Source organism: Macrobrachium nipponense, chromosome 27, assembly GCF_015104395.2.
Source record: "Macrobrachium nipponense isolate FS-2020 chromosome 27, ASM1510439v2, whole genome shotgun sequence".
Classification (NCBI taxonomy): Eukaryota; Metazoa; Arthropoda; class Malacostraca; order Decapoda; family Palaemonidae; genus Macrobrachium; species Macrobrachium nipponense.
The window spans coordinates 10,068,834-10,089,911 of record NC_087216.1 but is presented as its reverse complement, the minus strand read 5'-3'; the positions used below and the strand labels follow the sequence as shown (position 1 = coordinate 10,089,911).

The following is a 21,078-nucleotide window of genomic DNA, read 5'->3' as shown; positions in this document are numbered from 1 at the left end:
TCCTCCCCTGGTTCCTGGGAGTTTGGGTAAGCGGTCTAGGCCTAGGAGCAATGAGGAACCAGTCAGACGCCCCCTCCACTGCACTGGGGACACTGCACAAGTCACTATCACCACTCTTACCTTCGTTTAGAGCTCGTAGCTGAGCTTGAAGTTTCTTGATTGAAGCTTTTACATTTTCCCTCTCTGAAGAAGAATCTTTGGATTCAGAACAGGGAGAAGCAGCTGAGGCTAAGGGAAAATCGTTAGTAGGAGAGTTAACTTCTTGTTCTAAAGAGCAAGATCTACTAGATGACCTAGCTGAAGCCTTTCTTACTCTATCTCTCTCAAGCTTCCTAACGTAAGACAATAACTCCTTCCATTCAAGCTCCGTAAGGTTCTCGCATTCAACACAGGTGTTATTAAAAGAACATTCATTCTCTCTGCATTTAGCGCAAATACTATGAGGATCTACTGCCGATTTAGGCAGCCTAACCTTGCAACCTTCCCTACTGCAAACTCTAAACATAGGTGAAGCCTTAGCGTCAGACATCGTGAAAGAGTAGTCAAAACCAAAGTCGAAAAACAGTCCACAATAAGCGTATGCCAAGCCAGAGAAAAAACAGAATACGTCACCAAAAAACCAATCCAAATTCTCGGCAAACGAGCAGAAATCCAAGATGGAGGAACGAACAATAGGTGTTGTCCGTTCAACCGACAGAGAAATTATGGCTTAGGAAACGGGAATAGTTCCAGACCCCGCCACCTGACCTACCTGTCGCGTGTGCCGCGAGTTTTGAAATTCTGTCGGGACGACCGAGTCTATAGCTAAGTATATATCTGCTGGGTAAGTTTCATGTACAAAAATATGGCTTCTATAATACAAATAGGGTTGCGTATAATAAATAACTGTATACATAAAATGAATGAACTCTGTTCAAACTTGTCACTTTATGAAGAATCAAATTCTTATTTGAAATTACTGCTTCATCTTAAGAATGATTCTTAATTATTTCAATGCAATATTGAATAATACACTTTATGATGTAAAATTTGTAGATTCATGCATATCAGAGAGGACCAACTGGTTAAAATTATAGCTAATCATCTTACCATTTTCTTCCTCAAAAGCAGCCCATGACAGGTGTGGTCTGAATTTGTCACGTAAGTGTATGTCACAGGCTCTGTGGTAGACAGCCCTGATCTCACCTTCACCAGCTCCAACTTCCTCCAAGTAGCGGACATACTATGTGAGAGAAATTAAATTACATATACTTCACAATAGAATTACAATACTAATCTAATCAAATTAATAAATTAAAACCAAAAACAAAAGCAAAACCATCCCAACAGAATTCATAAATAATCATAAAACACTGCTTTACTGGATTTTCATTAAAAACCCAGAATTTCCATGAAACTTACCATTACCCTTATGAAACAGTTTAACCAGACCAATAAGCTGATATTCATTACTTTTACTGCAAAAGACATTTAACCTTTGACTGCTGGTTTACACATGTTAATGTAAAATGTGGTTGCTTAAATTCAGTACTGATTTGACAAAACTTACTTCTGGTAATACTAATTTTCATTATGCAAAATTCAAGTTTTTATTTTAATGTATTGTTACTCATGATGAATTTTGAAAACCAATTTGCATTTTTCCTAGTTCCTAACTATATAAACAAGAGCCTTTTACATGAAGTATCCTTCAGCACTGAATCTTGGTAATGGGGGAAGATTTCTGATAGAGATGGGAGTAAGACAGGGTATCCTTCAAATTCCCAACCATAGAACTGCAGGGCAGCAGCTGGGTCTGGATAGGGATGTTACAAATAGGCCAAATCTTTAGCTGGAACTCAAAAGCAATATCAGCTGAGTACTGGCTTCCTTGACCTCAGATGGGAGAGGATGAACAGGCTTGTCATACTTAAGGGAACTAAACCCCCTGGGAGAGGAAGATCCAGTAGAAGGAAGAGGAACAGCAATTGTGGCAAAACAGAGCTGGAAGGATTCGTTGGCATCACCCAAAAAGTGTTACCCCCATTAAAAACCTAGAAATGCGTCTTGTCCTGGTTTCCCCTTACACCATACTTTTCCCAATGAGGAGAGGACCAGGAAGTGCAAAATTCACAGGGGGAGAGATTGCAGGATTCTTACCCAAAACAGTAAGAACAAATATCATGAGCCCACTAATAGGGGATACATGAAGTGACCACATGGTTGCCCAAAACCCTTGTAGAGGCATTTTCTCCATTCTAGGAGAAAATGAGGCCATGGAACAAGACTTAAAATATCAGCAAAGGGCACACAAAAAGACAGAGAGTACAGACAGCAACCTACTTATCCACAATCCAAAATCGAACATGCACATAGAAAATATACAGAGCTGGTGTGACCTCTCAGTTTGGCAGCCAAACAAAAAGTGTGTTGGAGAACCAAGGGATATCTTCTCTTGCCATTCATCTACCATACTACCAAGATTCAATGACTATTCCAGCTCACACCAAAGGATACTTCTAATATACAGTAGCCTCTCTTGCATCTGGTACTTAAACCATCAGAAAATTCAAACTAGCATTTTTCTCCTACTATCATTAAATCCAGAACTATTTAGAGAAAAAGAGAATCTTTACTTCCTTTTAAATAAATGCTGAATGCATTTTCTTTAGCCATTCCACGGATAGCTTTTTCTCCATATCTAACTGGACAAAAAGATCTACTGTAGGCCCCAATAGCCAATCATACAGTTCTGACGCCATTCCTGTGTGTGTGTGTATATTAAGCTATTCTGCTACTCCATGTCCTTACTCACTCTTCTTTCTCTATCCCCATTGGATAACTTAGATGGTGACAATGAATTTGTGAGTGACTGAATTTACAAATAAAAGAAAATAAAACGCAAATGAAATTTACTGTTGAAAAATTGTACATAAAAATATAAAAATGAGAGAGGGATGTGTGTTTCATCTGCTCGATTGTTGTGTGGATTCAAACACTCATCGCACTAGTCAGATTTATAAATATACATAAAAATGAGAGAGAGGGAAGTGCGTTTCATCCGCAGGATTGATGTATGAATTCAAACACTCATCGCACTAGTCAGATTTAGGTGAGCACAGGGTAATGTTTGGTTAAAGATGTTATGAATTATTTAATAAAAAAACTATGAAAAATAGGTATTGTTTGATGGTAAAGAATGATGAAATTAATCCAGGATTAATGTCATGATATTTTAGGATTCCTCTTGTGCAACTGACAAATTCAAATCAGCAACCCTTTGGTTGCTGGGATTTTACTGTAAAAGGCGATGGTTGTATTCACATAGGAACAAATAAAATACACGCGGCACATTGTGATGCTCAAGGCTACATAATAATATAAACTATGCTTTTGCCTAGTTTGAGTGTAATTCAACCCCTTTTAAAGGACAAACTTCAGATTACCTACTACTACCCTTTTTCATTATTCCTTATGTACAGAAACTTCTTCTCAGTTCATTTATGTACATGCACCTCTTGAATTACAAGGAAGTACCAGCGGGAATTTTTAAATAATTATGAATTAACTCACCCTCATCCAAAATTCTTCATATAGGGCACAGGCAATCAAACATCTTTCAAACAGCACTCTAATTCTAGCTTCTTTTGCTTGTTTTATTTCATATTCGAGATAATTTCTCCACGCTGAGAGCTGACTCTTTTCAAGGGGTTTAACGTGGAAGTATGGTCGCTTTATGGCATCTTCATAGCTCCAAAGTGCCTTCACTTCTGCAGCATTTGCTTCATGTATTTTTTGACGTGCTGAGATTATACTTCTTTGAAGTGCCTTCGTTTCTTCATCCTGGATAGAAATAAAATACATTCAATTACAACCCACACTCTACCCTCATCTGCTCAAGCATCATCTGCAATCATTGTTAAGCATTCCTCATTCCTTAAATTTCTATAATGTATACAAGAGCATCGAAAATATGTCTGATATTCAAATATACTTTATACTTACCACAACAACATTTCTACTATATGCAGTTCCTTCTCATTATGCAAAATGGGTAAGTCACACTGCCTCCATTTCATTCTATAAAGGTCCACATATACAGATAATTGAAGTGAATGCAAAGCATAACTAAATTTCTTTGGTATATGTTACAATGTACAGTTTGCAAAATTTTCAACCATTAACAAAATATTTCCATATCACCATTTGCTTACTGTGAACGAAAGAGTATTACCATTCAATTTAATTTCCTTATCAATTACATGCACTTTAGAAGAATTATGTCAAAAAAGAGCATTCTTATAAGAAATCTGCACAATCATACTCTTCAATAAATGGAGCTAAATATATTACCCACATATGTACATATTCAAAAAGTAATACGTATGTGCAAAAATATCTCTTAAAAATGCAAGATGCTCAAAATGCAAAATTTTTGAAAATAAGCGGCATTTACCCAGTAAAAATGAATGCCTAACTGAAATCTGCAATAGGTTATACCACACTAAACATAAAAAAATTAATAATCATCCTGTACTAATCCTTAAACTAAGGACAGCACTAACAATTTAAACAAAACCATACTCAAGGTGGGCGGTAACTGGGCAAGAAATGTTTTCGATTTTACTTTTGTTAATTTGTTACAGCTTACAATAAATTTTGTCTAGTTAATTTTAGTAATCAGAACTGCACTACAAAAATTTTTTTACCATCACAATAGAAGGTAGAAAGTTTATTTTCAGCAATAAGAACAAATCTCTGTTCTCTGTGATTAAATGGTTTCTAGCATGAAAAATTTCCCTTCCACTAAATGTAATCGAAGAGTCAAAATTACACAATTTTAAATTAAAATATCTATTTGGATTTGTTCCGAATTAAAGCAACTGTTGTATAGTCATCATCTTTGGGATCCAATAAAAATAAACCATTTAGCATCCACCGTAGGCCTACAACTTACAATCAAGGTGTGTACCACTGTCTCCTAATCATGGTACATACAAAATTAAACCACACTTCAGCCCAACCCTAAGTTTGGAAGTTTGTGGATAACCTGCATTAGTTTCAATTTCAACAAGAGGCAATTGAAGATGATGTTAAGGTAAATAAATTCTCATAGAATTGTTAAGATCTTAGCTACACTCACTCACTAAAAACAAACGAAGAAAAAGCAAGAACACAGAAAAGCAAGAACACAGACATAGGAAAATCATACAAGACTTTCAAATCCAGCAAATTACCATAACTGCTTTTCTCCTAAACTGCATTTTCAATACATAACTAATGTTCATAAATATTCTTGATCAAATCAGGAGGAGGAGGAGGAGGAGGATTCATGCATAACAAAAAAAAAATCAGGGCTCTGCTTCACTCTCGGTTAACTGATACACTTCACCAAAAAGATCCTTTACAATTGAAACACGTCAATGGGCATTAATACAATCATACACCCAATACCCCTCAACTTGACTTGACAATGACATTCTGGGATTAACTGGTTTACCGAAAGATGATTCCAGGTTCCTAAGCAACTGAACAACTATTTACATCACCTGATCCTTCCGAGTCCTTTCACTTAAACAATCCACACTTGTGAAGTCCTAAACCAAACATAACACATACTAACCAATCACACAAACTAATCCCATTACACTAAAGTGTTTCAAAAGTATACAGCATAGGATAATCCTACCACATTTGTGCCAACTTGTTCGTCGCCGGGAGCTGCCTCAACACCTGGGGGAGCCTCATCTGGGGTCTCAATATCAGATCGGTTGAGCTCTGATAACACAGCTCGCCGCACACTGAGAAACTCATCTACACCAACAATTTCACTTGGTAAATGCTTTTTGACATGGTCCTGGAACCTGGAAATGAAGGTGAAAACAAAAATAAATTTTCAGTCTTTATTCGTTACAGTCGATTATGTAAATTGTAGAAAAAAAATTACTCCTATAGATGATGTAAACAATAAGGTAGTGAGATCCAACCATCACTAAACTCTTAAAACTAAAATTCAATATTCTCTGAAACATTCTACTTCAAAATTTGCGTCATGACGGATATATCCAGGCTAAACCATAAACTTACTGTCCATACGCTAACCCAATTTATAAATTGTCATTTAGCTGTTTGCAAGGTTGATTTCTATTTCCTGAAAAAAATTAAAGCTGATAAATACATTGCCGTAGAACATAAAAGCCCACTTAAAAAAAAAAAATTTAATTCACACATCAAGACAGCATTCCTTAAAACTAACCCAGTTTGTTTACAATGTTAGTAGTATGATTGTATAAAAGCAAACAAAGACCATGAAGGAAGGTAAGCCAACTGCTGCCAGGAGATTAAATCAACATAATGATCATCTAAAGTAAGGAACAAAAACTAGTCAATTATCACCACTTTTCAACAAGGGACAAAATGACAACTTACTTTTGCCAATGATGCATGTATTTGCTAGTTGGTGTGGCCAAGATTCTTTCATACAACTGTGTGACATTTTTCCAGCGTTTCCCAGTGCTCTCCCAGTTTATGTATGACTCCCAAAGTTTATCAGACCTGAAAAGAAATAACATTTGTAAATAACAACAATGCATAACACTCAGTGACTTCACATACATGGGACTCTAGAATAACTATCATGATGCAAATTCAAGTTACTACATAAAAAACACCTATCCTCTTACACCTAATAGACATTTAAAACACTTGGCTCAATATTTTTTAATTATACTTAGTTTACAAAGGAATTGAGTACTAATAATTTTGACAAATATTACAGTGAATGAAACGATACAATATATAAAGCAGAATTTCGTATCATATTAAATAAGTTAACGTTGAAGATAAATTTCATAAATTTTCACAAAGCACCCAATCATCAAACTTCAGTAAAAAATCTGTAACTTTCCCATCTGCTTCCTTTCAAAACACAGACTATTCAAAATCCTTTGTAGAGTTGAAGAAACGAATAAGCATGAAGCGAATATGGCCTAAAAATGTTATTCAAAGAGCAAACTCCAATTTTATCACATTACTTTCTAATAAAGTTAAATACGACAATGAAATCTAATCTGGATACTCACTTGAATTCCAGACCACAGGTGTCAATAGCCCGCTCAAATTCTTGACGGACATACAACTCGTCGTCTGGATACTGAACTGTGATATACTCCATATAATGAAGCCATAAATCGACACTCAGCCGGATGGCCTCCAGACCCCGATTAAATACCTGTCACCATCAAACATAGAATTAATATAACTTCCACTGAATGATACGGGACAATCGACTCGCTGGCAGACTCTGTAGATAAAACAACAGGGGATCCTGCATTGTCACTAACTAAAAACCTTATATCTACAATGTTTTATCAAATTAAAACACATGATTAATACGAAATGCAATTAGAAACTCGCCATTCAGACGAATTACTTTTATGATAAGCGCTTTTTTCTTTTTTCTGGGTTGGATACAGGATCCCCAATCAGAGCATTTATATAACCAGGAAGTCATGCCTTCTAAATGTATCATCAATTCAACAGAGTGTTGGCATATAGTTCATCTGACCCCATGTCCCACACATCAAGGCATCAACCACTAAGCAGGGTTCCATTAGGTTTAACAGGAAGAGGTTGCCTGGATCATTATGATAAGTCTCATGACGTGTGGCTGTCGATGTGGTAATGACCAAGTGCTCACTGTAGTTCGAAATGACTGAAATCAACACATGCATAGATGACTGGCGGACAGAAGGGGGTTGATGGAAGTGGGTGAAGGTGGGTGGTGGATGGATGTGACCATAAACAGGGAATGCCCTCCTGATAGACCTGCAGTAACCTTGATAGTGGTGCCAGTGGGTTGTGAGGGCCGGTATATTGAGGGAGTACCTACTGTTGTTACCCTGAGGCGCCGCACGGCTACTCTGCATGCCCACACCAAGATGACTGAGTTTGAGAGGGACGCGACACCCCTGCCGCTTCGCCAGATAACGCCAAGAATAAATTAAGTGCACTAAAATCTCACACACAGTGCAGCAATCCTCAACACGATGTTTGCAGCTCTGTTTTATTCCATTTTTACACATGTAAAAGCAGTCACTTATATACCCAAATGCATATATTATCAATTTACATTATTACAAACCAAAACATATGTGCATAAAAAGTATAATAACTACAAAAAGAGAGAGAAATAAAAACATGGTATTCCATACGCAACCAAGACAAACCCTTGTTCAGTATATTCCTCTGAAAGAGAACATGTACTTGGTTAATAATTTTAATGGGTAAATATCACTATCCCAATGAAACCCAAGCATGCAAACATTTTTCCTCCATTTGACTTAGTTTTCCATCAATGTTTAGTTTGGTCTCATAATGCTATAGCAATACCTACCTCTCATAAACTGTAAAAGAAACATTAGAGTTTTCTTCAATTTTAACATCACATTATCATTTACAGCCTGCTGATACCAAGTATTCTCTGCTCACCTTCAAAGTTGTGTCCTTTGTCCCTTTTCTTCTCTCAAGGTCTGCATATTTTTTCCAGTAACCATAGCAGTACGGATAACGAGCAAAAAACCCATCATAGGCTTCCCTGCCTGATTCTAGGTCACTCTGAAATACAGGAATCTGAGTAACTACAAAAGATAAAATCTAATGCAATGTAAGCATATAACATCCAAGTCAATTTAGTACCAATTAGCTAGATGTAAAGTTTGACAAATTTACTGTACACTCGTGTAATATTCGACTCCATGTAATGTCTGACCCAATCTTTTAATGCATATATTAGAGGATTTTAGCATATATCTCATGTAATGTTCAAGTTTTGATTCTGGCAATAAGCATAGGCTATGTTTCTATATATTTGGAATCTAAACATGATGGTAGCCTAGGCTATGTTTGCAGTCACCTAGGCTATGTTTGCAGTCACTACTGTAGCCTAGTCCAAGATTCTGACATCTAAAATGTGAGTTAAACTAAGAAGCTAAAGCTTAGAATATGCCTATAAAATGTATAAAAAAATCATTATATATTAATTTTAAATTAATAAAATTAACTTTAATAAAAAAAATTTCTACCTTCTTTGTTTACAATAATTTTGTATTAAGTACTGAAAGCCTGCCATGCAACCACTGTAACAAGTGAACAGTATAATCATCATACGTTTCTATCTAATCTCTCTTCAACCACTAAAACTAGCGAACAGTATAATATCGATTCATTTCTATTCTTTAATCTCTCTCTACTCAATTCCAATATTCTTTTAACTTTATTGCCTTATTAACTGTTTCTTATATCAAAAGTTTTCAAAATATTTTTTACTCAATACCCTTCAGTATGTCGTCAAATACATACAGAAAGTTTACAGCTAAATTTAAATGTACTGCAAGACCAAGTTTTTTAATTTACCACTTCCTTTTTACCAAAATATAAAAATTTACGATTCTTGTGAACTAATGTGAAGAGAAATCAGCTGATGAAATACAAATGACAGTTAATACTAGTTTACATTAGGTAAACTTAGGCTACACTTATTATAGCTTAGAACAGCTATGAATATAGAAAGAACTTAAGAAAAATAAAAGATTCTCAGATAAGTAAAACAACACTCATATTGTCAGAAATCCAAAACCTATGGTAGGTTTAGCAAATTTCTACTTTGTTGACTTCCGCTGTCGGGAAATCTAAAGCCTAGGCTTAGCCTAACCCCAAAATTTTGCTCTTTTCCAAAACTATAATGTTCATCTGCAAAAATTTCAGCCATAAAACTTATCTTTAAATATTGAACATTACACGAGTATATATATGGTAATTGTTTTAAAGATCTAATAAAAAAATTATTAACTTTTTATATAACTAATTAGCAAGCTTGCATCTTCTCAAAAGCTTACCCAAGCAATGGTGTTACAGTCTGACTTTAGATAAGAAAAACTTTGCCAACCACCCAAAGTCAACCTTAAGAATACATACCAGAACATATGATCAAATACCCAAAAATAGTACCACTAAGCCCGACTACAGACTTAAGTATCTCCTTGAGCTTGCACTTATGAATATAAAGGGAAGACTTGCAGCTGCCATATCTATCAGCATACTCTTGTACTGGATACTTCACATGCTATTTGCATTTGAGATTCTTCTTCGCTGAATTTACCCCAATTCCCTGATTGTTACAGAAGCCATAAAGTCAAAATTGATCCTGAAGCACCCTACCTCTAAGAACAGTAAGATTAACAAATCATTAAAGTAGCGCATCAAGTAAACCACTACAAAATGGGCTCAAACTTGTGTCAAATTTAACACTAGTGTACACTCGAAGGGCTGTCAACAGTTCAAAGCACAGAGCTTCGAAGTGAAGTGTACTATCCCTACAGACAAAGCAAGAGGTATTTCCTTTAATTTTGATGGATAACTACGTGCAAATACGCATCCTTCAGGTCTACAAAAATCGAAGTCAGCTTCTTTGATGGAAGGTAACAGGTTCCAGTAGTAACCATCCTGACCAGACTTATTCCCAACTCTTTGCAGCAGAAGAGGACTGCCTCCCTCAACATCTGTCTTTCTTATTCCCCTTGAGCAACTTTCAGGCAAGGCTTGAAAAGAAGAAAGGGCCAAGAAGTCCTCTCTTTCTAGCAGAGGAAGAAAAGTTAAAACTCCTTCACTAAAGTTTGGAGGAAGACTGCCCTTGTCCCTAAACCAATGTCAATACCACAACTGCTCCTTCTACTGGAGTCATTTTTGTCACCTCATAGCAGAATTAGGAGTGAAGAGTGCTACCTAACATTTTCTCCACTGCGGACTTGATCATGCTGTTCTAAATAAGCAGGGCTGACTTCAACAACCTGTACCACATCTGACGACTACTAATGGTCACAACCTAGCAAGAAAAGAGGTTCCAACGGCAAGCATCTCTTCCAAACCAGGTTGGCCTACAAGTTTGAAGGTTAGTGGGTGAGGAAGGCAATGGTCTTTCCTCCAACAAACAAGGGGCTAAGTATTGTAATATTAAGAATATCAGTGTTAAAGGTTAAGAACGTACTTCTAAATAAAATGGTAAAGGACTGAACAAATTATTTTAGACAGGCCTACATAATCCCGCTGTATGGTCGCCTGTATAAGTTGACAACCAACCACTTACTCCTTGCTGGAGATACCATGGCAACTAAATTAAACACTCCTTACTGGAAGTAATTTCAACAGATGCAGCATCTATAATAATCATACATTCATACTGAATGTATTCTATTATTATGCAATGCTTTAATAGCATTCTTGATTTGGCAAGAACTGAACCCTAACACTGACACCAGATTTTACCATAAGATTTGCAAGAGATAAATTTGTCCAAAAAATTTCATGCAAGCCTGACACCACAGAACAAGTTTCACTGTATATAAACATTTCTTGCCTCACACTAGATCCTTTTTGAGTGCTTCAGAACTTTCAATCAACCAGTATTTCTAAATAAAAAAATAAACTAAACTTTACAAATTAAATATATGTAATCTATAAATAAAAGAAATGATAAATAAAATAAATTATATATATATATACAAACTGTATTTAAAAGCTGGCGGGAAAACGATGAATTACAAATTTCTCTTGCCAGTACTAACAATGACATTAGAACAAAGATCAAACTTTCAACTAATGATACTTAGAACTTAGTTTACCAAACCACTAACAAAATTGCTGCTTACTTACCACTTGGTCAATATGCTGTAATAACAATGTCCATGCCTGAAAATCATTGGGATTATCATTCACATTTTTCCAAAGCTTATCCACCTCATTTGTCCGTTTCTTTGATGAGGGTTCATCTTCACTAGGACTAGTGCTTGCAGGACGTTTTAGATTGTTTTCACCATCACTATCATTTTCTTCTTTGGCCTGAGAACAACATACATATGGATAAAGTAGCCTAATATATAATCGTTACTGTACACTTCATAGTCTGATGACATAAATCAAAAGCAATTTCAAATACAACAAAATTTTTATCACACTACAAAATGTGTCAATCTTTAAAAATTTCAAACAAATACTTTAATCAATAGACACCTTATTCCAAGCAGAATCCATCTCGGTCACATTATTACCCTGAAAAGGACACAACAGCCCAACCTATTAATTAGCTCTGCTTGCATTAATACTCAATATGTTATATTATAGAGGGGACTGAGAGTACAAGGGATGGGGGAAGAGGCCAAGTTGCTCAGTCTGGCTTGCTTAAAAACAGTACAGTTGGTAGTCTGGCACTGAAAGATGAACAGACCCAACAAGGGCATCCACCACAACTGCCACAGGGTCTTGCATCCATCAATGCACTGACAATAACCTTGACCATCCTAGGTTTAGCAGGACTCATTACACATTGAGTGTAACAGCTTCAAATGTAATAAACTATATGACAAAAAATGACAAGAAATGAATAGCACAGCACATAATATGGTGGGGGAGACAACAACACAACCAACTTCTAAGTTACCCAGACTAATGATCCATTACAACCAACTTGAGAGTGATGGAGGAGTGATATATAAACTTGCAGGACAGAGCAACAGGTCTTTTCTTCTTTCAAATTCAATCAAGCTGGTGTGACCAGGTCCACTTCACACTGTACAGCTCATTTATGATTAATGGCTTTGAAAAGACAAAAAATGATAGAGGTGTTTACAAACAGCAAATCAGAGAATATTCACTTCCATAGATCCCCCTCTGGTTTCAAAAACATTTGCCAACTTTTCCACATAATCAATTATTTCTTTATTAGGGATTCATGACTTAACCAAACAGTAGTTGCTTTAATATGACTTACAATGCTTTACTTATCTCCTAGTATAGTTCAAACATTGATTTATAAATAGTATTTGGTTTGACGACCTGGCACTGGACATTCAAACTTTACTATTATTTAAAATAAGTACAACAATAATGCACTAACCTGTGTGTCTGTTCCTTCCTGGTAGTTCAATTCCATTCCTTCCTCTGCAGGCTCCCTGGAATAATCTCCATCAAGGATTTCTTCCTTGATCATTTCACTCAACACTGGCGAGGAAGGCATTGCTTCGACTTCATTTTCTTCCTCGGAATCATCGCTTGATCTAAGTTTACTGATGTAAGAGAGAAATGCATAATTGTAATGTAAAATGGAGGTAAAAGTACTGATAGAAGATAAATGTAAAACAAAAAAAGTCAAAACATGATAACCAATAAACTCATTAATTAAAACTTTTTACAAACTGTCAACATTATTCAACAAGAGAAATAATAGGTACTGACATTACCTTAAGCCCATCAACCCTTACAAAACACAACCTTAGGTACATTACACTTACACAGCTACATTATGGAAATCTTTCTTTAGTAATATGCTGGTAATGGTGAAGGGATATTATCAAAAGAATACATTACTGATAAATGGAAATTCAACCAAGGAGGGAGCAGACTAACTCTTGGGTTGACAACAATCATACCAAAAGATTTTTAAACTCAAGCTCATCTCACAATACCAGTCACTCAGTAATTTTTAATCACCACCTTTACGCTAAACCTTGACTGGAGGAAAAATGCCCTTTTTGCCTAAATTAACAAAAATTATCACTGTATCATCCTGTTATTATTAAGAAATTCACTTAACAGTGCTCTGATGGGAAAAACACATTACTAGACCCACTAATTTACTTAATTCCAAAAAATGTTCCCGCAAAACACGACTTTTCTCCTTTAATATTAGTCACAAACATGGTTTACATAATGTCAAAAACTTAAGCTAAGCTATCCCATCAGCAATGTTGACTACCTACTTATGAAAATGAAGAAATCAACTGTTATGTTACCTGAAATATCATTCATAAACCAGAGAGATACCAATCCATTTTCAGACTGACCCTTGTCTTTCCTTATGTGCAAGGAACTACCAGAGTTCTTAAAAATTAAAGAAGTTCCCATAAAGACACAGATGGGCCCATCAAAAATTACACTGACAGTATATATTAGAAGTGTTTATTTCATTGATGTCCATCATCTTTATGAAATTTTCTATGAATAACTAGTCTCTTGTTCTGTAATATTCTAATTACATTTTCATATAATCCCCACACAGTAAATTTAGATTCTTCCTGCAATTTCTAAATCAAGCCTTGTGATTTCAGCCTCCAGAATGACTTGTCCACTCTGAACATTCTTTCCCACCTTATACCATCTAGTTAACTGTTAACCCACCCTTAATGTTTAATGAACTAAAAACCTAAAATATGACAGTGGTTCCATATAAATGAGTCCGAGATTTACAAGTACAGCATTTTATACATACTAGAAAAACTAAAAATACCAATATTTAAGGAAAATTGAAAAGTACCTCATCTGCCAACACGAAATACCATGGCATGTGTTAATTTCACACAAAGAATGCTACCATTTCACAACATGACAGCAAAAATTGGTGCAAGGTGGAAAAGATGCATGGTGGTGGTGTGGGAACAAACTAATAATGGGGATACGCATATTATGAACAACCTTCATTACTCAAGAGTGATTCTCAATTTAATAGTGGCTTGCTAGACCCTATCATCAAGTATATAACTTAGGTGTCAGCTTAACTTGCATAACACCCCTCTCTCTATATATTATCGCAATTATATAGCCTACTGAATAACTTTTCAATTATTGTACATGTCAAAATAAAGTGGGAGGGGATAGCATGAGTGTAAAAACTTAAGTCACAGTGGATGCCTTAAATAGGTAATCAAAGAAACTGAAGACTGGAAAGACACCAGCAGTTGATGGGAATAGTACCATGGCGATGCTGCTGTATGGTGTTGCAAATGCCACGATTTGCAACTGAATTGCTTACCAAGTCCATAACGCATGTCTGAAAACAAAGAGGAGGTTCTATAAAGCAAGCACGTGAGGCATAACAGTGATTCCATATAAGGGAAACTGTGAAAGAACCAATTTTTCTCTGCAGAAGTGATCACTTTTTTTTTTTTTTTTTGCCAGTGCCAGGCACTGGTTTACTTAGTACACCAAGGAAAGCTTATGACTGAATAAGACAGAAACAATACTATATAATACAAGTATGGTGTTATGAGTAATAAAAATACAGTTATGGTAGAACTGAAGCATGTGTTATAATCTATAGCCATGAGAATTACTGGTATGGTGTACAAGTAGGGCTGAAATAAGTTTAGTATGTCTGCATGGCTGTCAAATATGTCCTTGGGAATTAATACTGTATATTGGAAGATGGTAGGATGAGAGAAGAGGCAAATTACAGAATGCACGGAGTAAGAGATGTTAGCAGGATGTCTGCCACTAGATGAGGAGGAAACCTGAACATCTATAAAAGCCAAGGCTGGAACGTATGAAGACTCTCTAGTTAACACTAAATCATAAGAGTGAGAGTGGATGTAGAAAATGAATAAGGAAAATGGTTAAAAATATAGTTGAAATTGTCTCCATGTGTTGAGTGATGTAAGAATTGAAAGACAAATAGGTAATTCAAGTCGTAATAAACATTGGCAAGGGTAAAAGAATGGATCCATGTGTTTCAAGATGGTTCAATCTTGAAAGAATGATGTCTAACAGGTTGGAAAAACAAAAAGGAAAGTCAAGTGTTATGGGAATGGACATGAAAACCTGGTGTGTGTACTGACTAGATGGCATGAAGGCAAAATAGGTGACTGGTACTGAGTACGAGGCTTTAATAAACTGATGACATTTTTGTGTGTGTTTACAAGAAATACTTTGGAAATATACTCCACTGGGGATTCAAATAGGAGTCAGCAAGGAAATGTGTTGCAATAAGTATGTAATGTGCTGTCTTTTCTTGAGACATCCCATTGGGGAAAACTTAGTTGGAAAAATATCCGAGGTGGTCTACTTGAACTAATGCAACTCAACATAGTATTCAATGTGAAAACCTATAAGCTGATGTCACCACATTTTTTTCTCATGAAAACAAACAGCCAGGCACTGGCTACTTTTCATAACTTGCTTAAATAGCATGAAATGTGGGAAATAACTGATAAAACCACTGCATGTTCTACATGAAAATACAATGAAATGCATCCTAGCCTTCACTTGCCAATCATAATAGTTTCCCCTAACCAGAAGAATTAATAGCTTAGTTTTCTTTGGTTCTTTCAAACTTGTAATATCTTTCCCATGAAAGGATATGGGGACTTAAACGATCAGAATCATTCAAAGCGCATTATTACAATCATACAAAAAAGTTCTCGTCAAACATCCACACGTCTACCATTGAGTAGCATACTTCACCCCAAAGAAACAAAAGAGCATTGCTAGACTAACCTGGAAGCGTAACCAAACATTTAGAAACACCAAGGTCCACGGTTCTAGCCGATACTGCTTCAAATAGGCCTACTTTTAGCCAATGGTAAAACTATATGCCATCCACTACAAAGTTTCTGTGGCAGTAACTAATCACTTTCAAACTAGGAGCAACACACTAGAAGTAAACTTGATGATGGAAAAATATGAGGCAGTGTTATTTTCCACAAAATAGCCAACTGCCTGGTAATAACCATGAAAAGAACCTCCACACAATGTAGTGTTCTCTAAAAGTGAAGCCTGAAATTGTAAAAATTACTAGTACTGATAGCAATCCACAAAATTCCTTGAAAGATATATTATTGAAAATGGTGAAAATTAAAGTTATACAACAGCTGTATTATAAAGATATCACAAGATTGTGAACAGTAAAGCTAAGAATTCTATTAACACAATGTGCGCATCAAACGTTAAAACCAACTTTGTACTGAAGTGCTATATGATGTTCACAATGGGACATCAATAATTCAGGGTTGTGACAGACAATCATGATACAGCATTTCATAAATGAAATCAGATTTTTCATCATCACACCTACATACTACGTCATGAAGCCAAAAGCGTGAATTATATTCAATGTACACTACGCAGTGTAAAAATTTCTTTACAACGTAGGCAGAATTCAACATTAAAAAGGCAGTACTATATTGATTCACATAAATTCTCAATACTACCTCTCATCAATACATTCCAGTGTCATGTTCCCAACAAAGTTCAGTAGATCCATGCAAATGATGGCATAAGGCAACCTATCTAGATCATCATTATGGTATATTATCAACTAAGGCTTTTTATTACATTATCAGGGATGGAAAACTCCCACTTCATTGAGTACTAAGCCCTAAGCACAAATTTGCATTTCAGACATTTTCATTAAATACTAAAATACAGGAGGGCCGGCTATGCATAAACTGGAGACCTGGGATCCTAAATCGGGCTAGAATAAGATGCATCCCTGTAGCTAGCCTTGTTGCATTTTCATCCTTATCAATTTTTTAGCATTTATGCTGTTGATATTCATGAACCATGTATTTTTCTTCTTATGCTTTGATTTATGCATTCCACAATTACAAATTACTTTGGGGTGGGGGTCAATGGGCACGAAGCAACATCCGCCCCTTCCAGCCAGATTAGAACACAGTATCCAAGGTTTGGTTAAGTAAAGTTAATTCTGGTTAGGTCATACGCACTCTGAAATGCCTACTGGGCCTGCAGTAGCCCTGACTCCCAACTCTGCATTCGTTCCTGTGAATTATATAAATTTCAATTCTGATTTCAAAAAGTGCATCCAAATTTCTAAAGCAAAGGCCTTGGGCAGGTTAGGTCATTCCCCAATCATGCAGGTTCTTAAAAACTAGGTTAAGTTAGATTCAGATGCATTCGTTTCCCTCTAGTTTTTGTATCACCCTCTGCTGCCACGTACTAAAAGCATTTTCCCCTTGTAGCCCAAGATAGCTAGTTACCACTTTTTGTTATGACATACTAGGTTAAGGGATGTTGGGGTAGAATGCTGAGCGAGGGTCACAGCCTACTTAAGGCGATCAAAGCCACCCCGGGCAGGTTAGGCCACAGCATCCAAGGTCAGCTTAGGTAAAGGTATGTCTGGTTAGGTTATATTTCCTCTGGAATAGCCTACCTAGTACTATAGAAATGCCTGCTACAGTAGCCCTGACACCTCACTATGGATTTGCTCCAGATATTGCTATGGATTATATAGTTAAATATTTCCAACAGAAATATGAAATTAATCCAAATAACATATAGGCTACCTATAAAATTCTATCAAAAATGCTAGGCTAAATAACATTTGATGATAGGTTTGTTAAAGTAAACCTGTACCATAGCCTAATAACCTACTAGGCTAGCTATAGGATAGCATTTGATATTTAGCTAGGCTATGTATCTAGGACAGCTCTACATTGTAAATGGGCCTCAATATACCAACAAAGCTATATTTTAGTATAGAGAATGGACATAGGGATAGGGTAAAAAACCGCATGGTACAGGGGTGGACCATGTACGATCAATGTGTACTACCCCCAAAAAAGTACATTATAACGCATCCTGACATCGGAGATGGGCATCAGACGCGACTTCTTGTTGGCGAGAAACAGAGCTAAAGACCTCTAATCCGGTGTCAGGACGCGTTATAATGTACTTTTCTTGGGGTTGTACACATTGATCGTACATGGTCCACCCCTGTACCATGCAGTTTTTTACCCTATTATGGTATAGAGAATGGACATAAGCCTGTACTACTAAATTTAGTCACACCATAAACTGGGGAACCACACGCCTATGATAAAAGGCAGGTAGCCTGGTGGTACGTAGCAGGTATGCCTAGCTGGTTTAGATTATAAGCCATATGCTAACACAGGCCCTTAGCCTAGTACCCCTAAATGAGTAGGCTAAAGTGGGGAAGAGAGTAGAAAGGTTGGTATGGACCTCCGGACTCGTTAACCTACTACTACTAGGACCCGGCAACGTCAGGAAACTATAGCCGTTAGGTATACTAGATAATATTAGCCTTACATCATACGGCGGTAAGCGTTGAATGACCATTTGATGTAGAAGCTAAAATTAAAATAACCTTGTTTACCTTTAAATAACCTTAGTTTGGAGTAAAACAGCCTCAGTTCACCCTAAATTAACCTTTCTTTGCCGTATAATTAAGCGGCCTTATGTTTAGGGGTGCACTGGGGTAATTAGCTACCTACATACCTACCAATACGTCTGTTGATGTAGCATCTACGGCATAACATGCATAAAAGCAGGAACCCTAACAAAAAAAATGTTTACCGTACAAACAAGAGACCTTGTTTGCTTTAAGAGTGCACTGGAATATTTATAAAGTCCATAGACCGCAGCATAACAGCGCATGCATAACAGCAGGCAAGCTACAGCAACACATTCCTACCAACCCTGGAATATTCTCAGAAAACGACATTACACTACACACAAAGCATTTACGTCTTCACTGGTCAACTAACCGAAACATAATGACTAAGATGTCAGATCAAATTTCGACATAACACAGCACTGTAAGTTAGTGATCACTGGGCTTAGTTTCGTATGCCGTGAAACCAAAATGGCGTCTGTGTCGAGTGGGATACGAGATTTTATTTTTTTCCTTTTAACGTAACGATCCACACATGCACGCAGGGGGTGTTCTTCTTCTTCTTCCTAGTCCTACGATTGATGAATGAAATTGAGCCCAATAGAACACGATTTATATCTATTGACAAATGAATCAATACTAACAATTAAATTTAACATTAGCTATTAGTTTTAGCATTTTTAAATATAAAGTAATGTTTATATGTAACCTACTAATTCAGTTTCGTTCAGCTAAACATTTTATCATCTCGTCGCTTAGCTGTGTCAAGGTTTAAAGAATCGAGAAATTCGGTCAACAGACCATTGCATGCCTGCTTGCTTTCTATATTTATAATTTCAAATGTGAATTGCCAACCTTTACGTTACGCAAGATCTCATCCAACCCGGTTTAATGCAGTTACAGTATATTTCTAAGCTTGGCAAATGCGACTACACTACAGTATTGACCGGCCGGTGTATGATACTTCCAAAATGGTTCAAAATTAACAAAACGCTCCGGATCGTTCCAATAAAATCTGTACAAGGAACGAATGACCATTCTTTTTTCTCCATTTTTTCGCTTTGGTCCTCGAGCATTAAGAAATGCCTCTTCATTCATTCCAGTTCTTGGAGGACGTGGTTGTCATTTCAGTAAAGGGCAGACTCAAGGAAAATCCAGTTGTAGAGGCTCATGCAAATAATATACGTGGTAGTATTATTATTGTTATAATATTACTTCCGACAAAGGAGGTTACGTTTTTTATTCGATTGTTTGCATGCTTTAAGCAGCATTACGCCACAAGTTACGGGTAATTTATTTAAAGAAATTTCACCACATTTAGGCAACATGTGATCGCCAAGTTCCTGATATGAGGGAGACATTTGCGAAACAGGATCTTAATGTCTCTGAACACCTGTGGCTGCTCTGCTCAGCTGCTGCTGCTGTACGATGATTTACAGTCTCCTAACACTTTTTGTTTTTGTTGCAACTTTTGTTATTGTTACTAACGCATAAAAATGGCAAATCCAGACCCAAGCGAGGTTCCATATTTACCTATGGGTCAGCGATGAGAGGGGTTGGCACCAGGCTAAACAAAAACATGCATAAAAATGTAGCTCAAGACCGGTATACTATTACTGCTTAACCATATACTATAAATATATATATATATATATATATATATATATATATATATATATATATATATATATATATATATATATATATATGTGTGTGTGTTCCTCTCAGCAATTTCTCTCTTGATGATTTTTTATAATTGACAATAATATATATATATATATATATATATATATATATATATATACATACATACATATTATTATAGTCAATTATAACATCAAAAGAAAAAAGACAGAGCTGAGAGAAACACCTCTGTGTGGTAATTAAAGACCTGAATGCGTTTAAGAACGAATTCACAGTTCTGAGGTGGAATCAGTAACCTAAAAGATGCTATGGACACCCGTTGAGGAGAGATGAGGACCACGCTGGGAGACATACTATGGGGATGGAGGTCCAAGGAAGAAGAAGAAGAGGGAGACCAAGAAAGAGATGGAAGGACTGTGTGAGAGGAGACTTCCGTGAGAAAGGAATTGACGAGGCAGAAGCACAGGATAAAAATAGAT

At 36.3% G+C, this 21,078-nt stretch overlaps 1 protein-coding gene across 1 annotated transcript in view; it reads right to left on the bottom strand.

Annotated features, from left to right (window-relative positions):
• Positions 1-19,412, bottom strand: part of LOC135200499 (pre-mRNA-processing factor 39-like) — a 39,934-nt gene extending 20,522 nt beyond the window's left edge. Inside the window, exons 1-10 of the mRNA XM_064229148.1 lie at positions 19,260-19,412; positions 12,929-13,097; positions 12,046-12,084; positions 11,689-11,874; positions 8,470-8,610; positions 7,062-7,210; positions 6,409-6,534; positions 5,672-5,843; positions 3,553-3,822; positions 1,090-1,222 (exon numbers count right to left, since the gene is read on the bottom strand). Coding sequence (XP_064085218.1) covers positions 1,090-1,222; positions 3,553-3,822; positions 5,672-5,843; positions 6,409-6,534; positions 7,062-7,210; positions 8,470-8,610; positions 11,689-11,874; positions 12,046-12,084; positions 12,929-13,097; positions 19,260-19,285 — 1,411 coding nt within the window. The 5' untranslated portion in view covers positions 19,286-19,412. The remainder of the gene's footprint in view (positions 1-1,089; positions 1,223-3,552; positions 3,823-5,671; positions 5,844-6,408; positions 6,535-7,061; positions 7,211-8,469; positions 8,611-11,688; positions 11,875-12,045; positions 12,085-12,928; positions 13,098-19,259) is intronic.
• Positions 19,413-21,078: the final 1,666 nt, after the last annotated feature.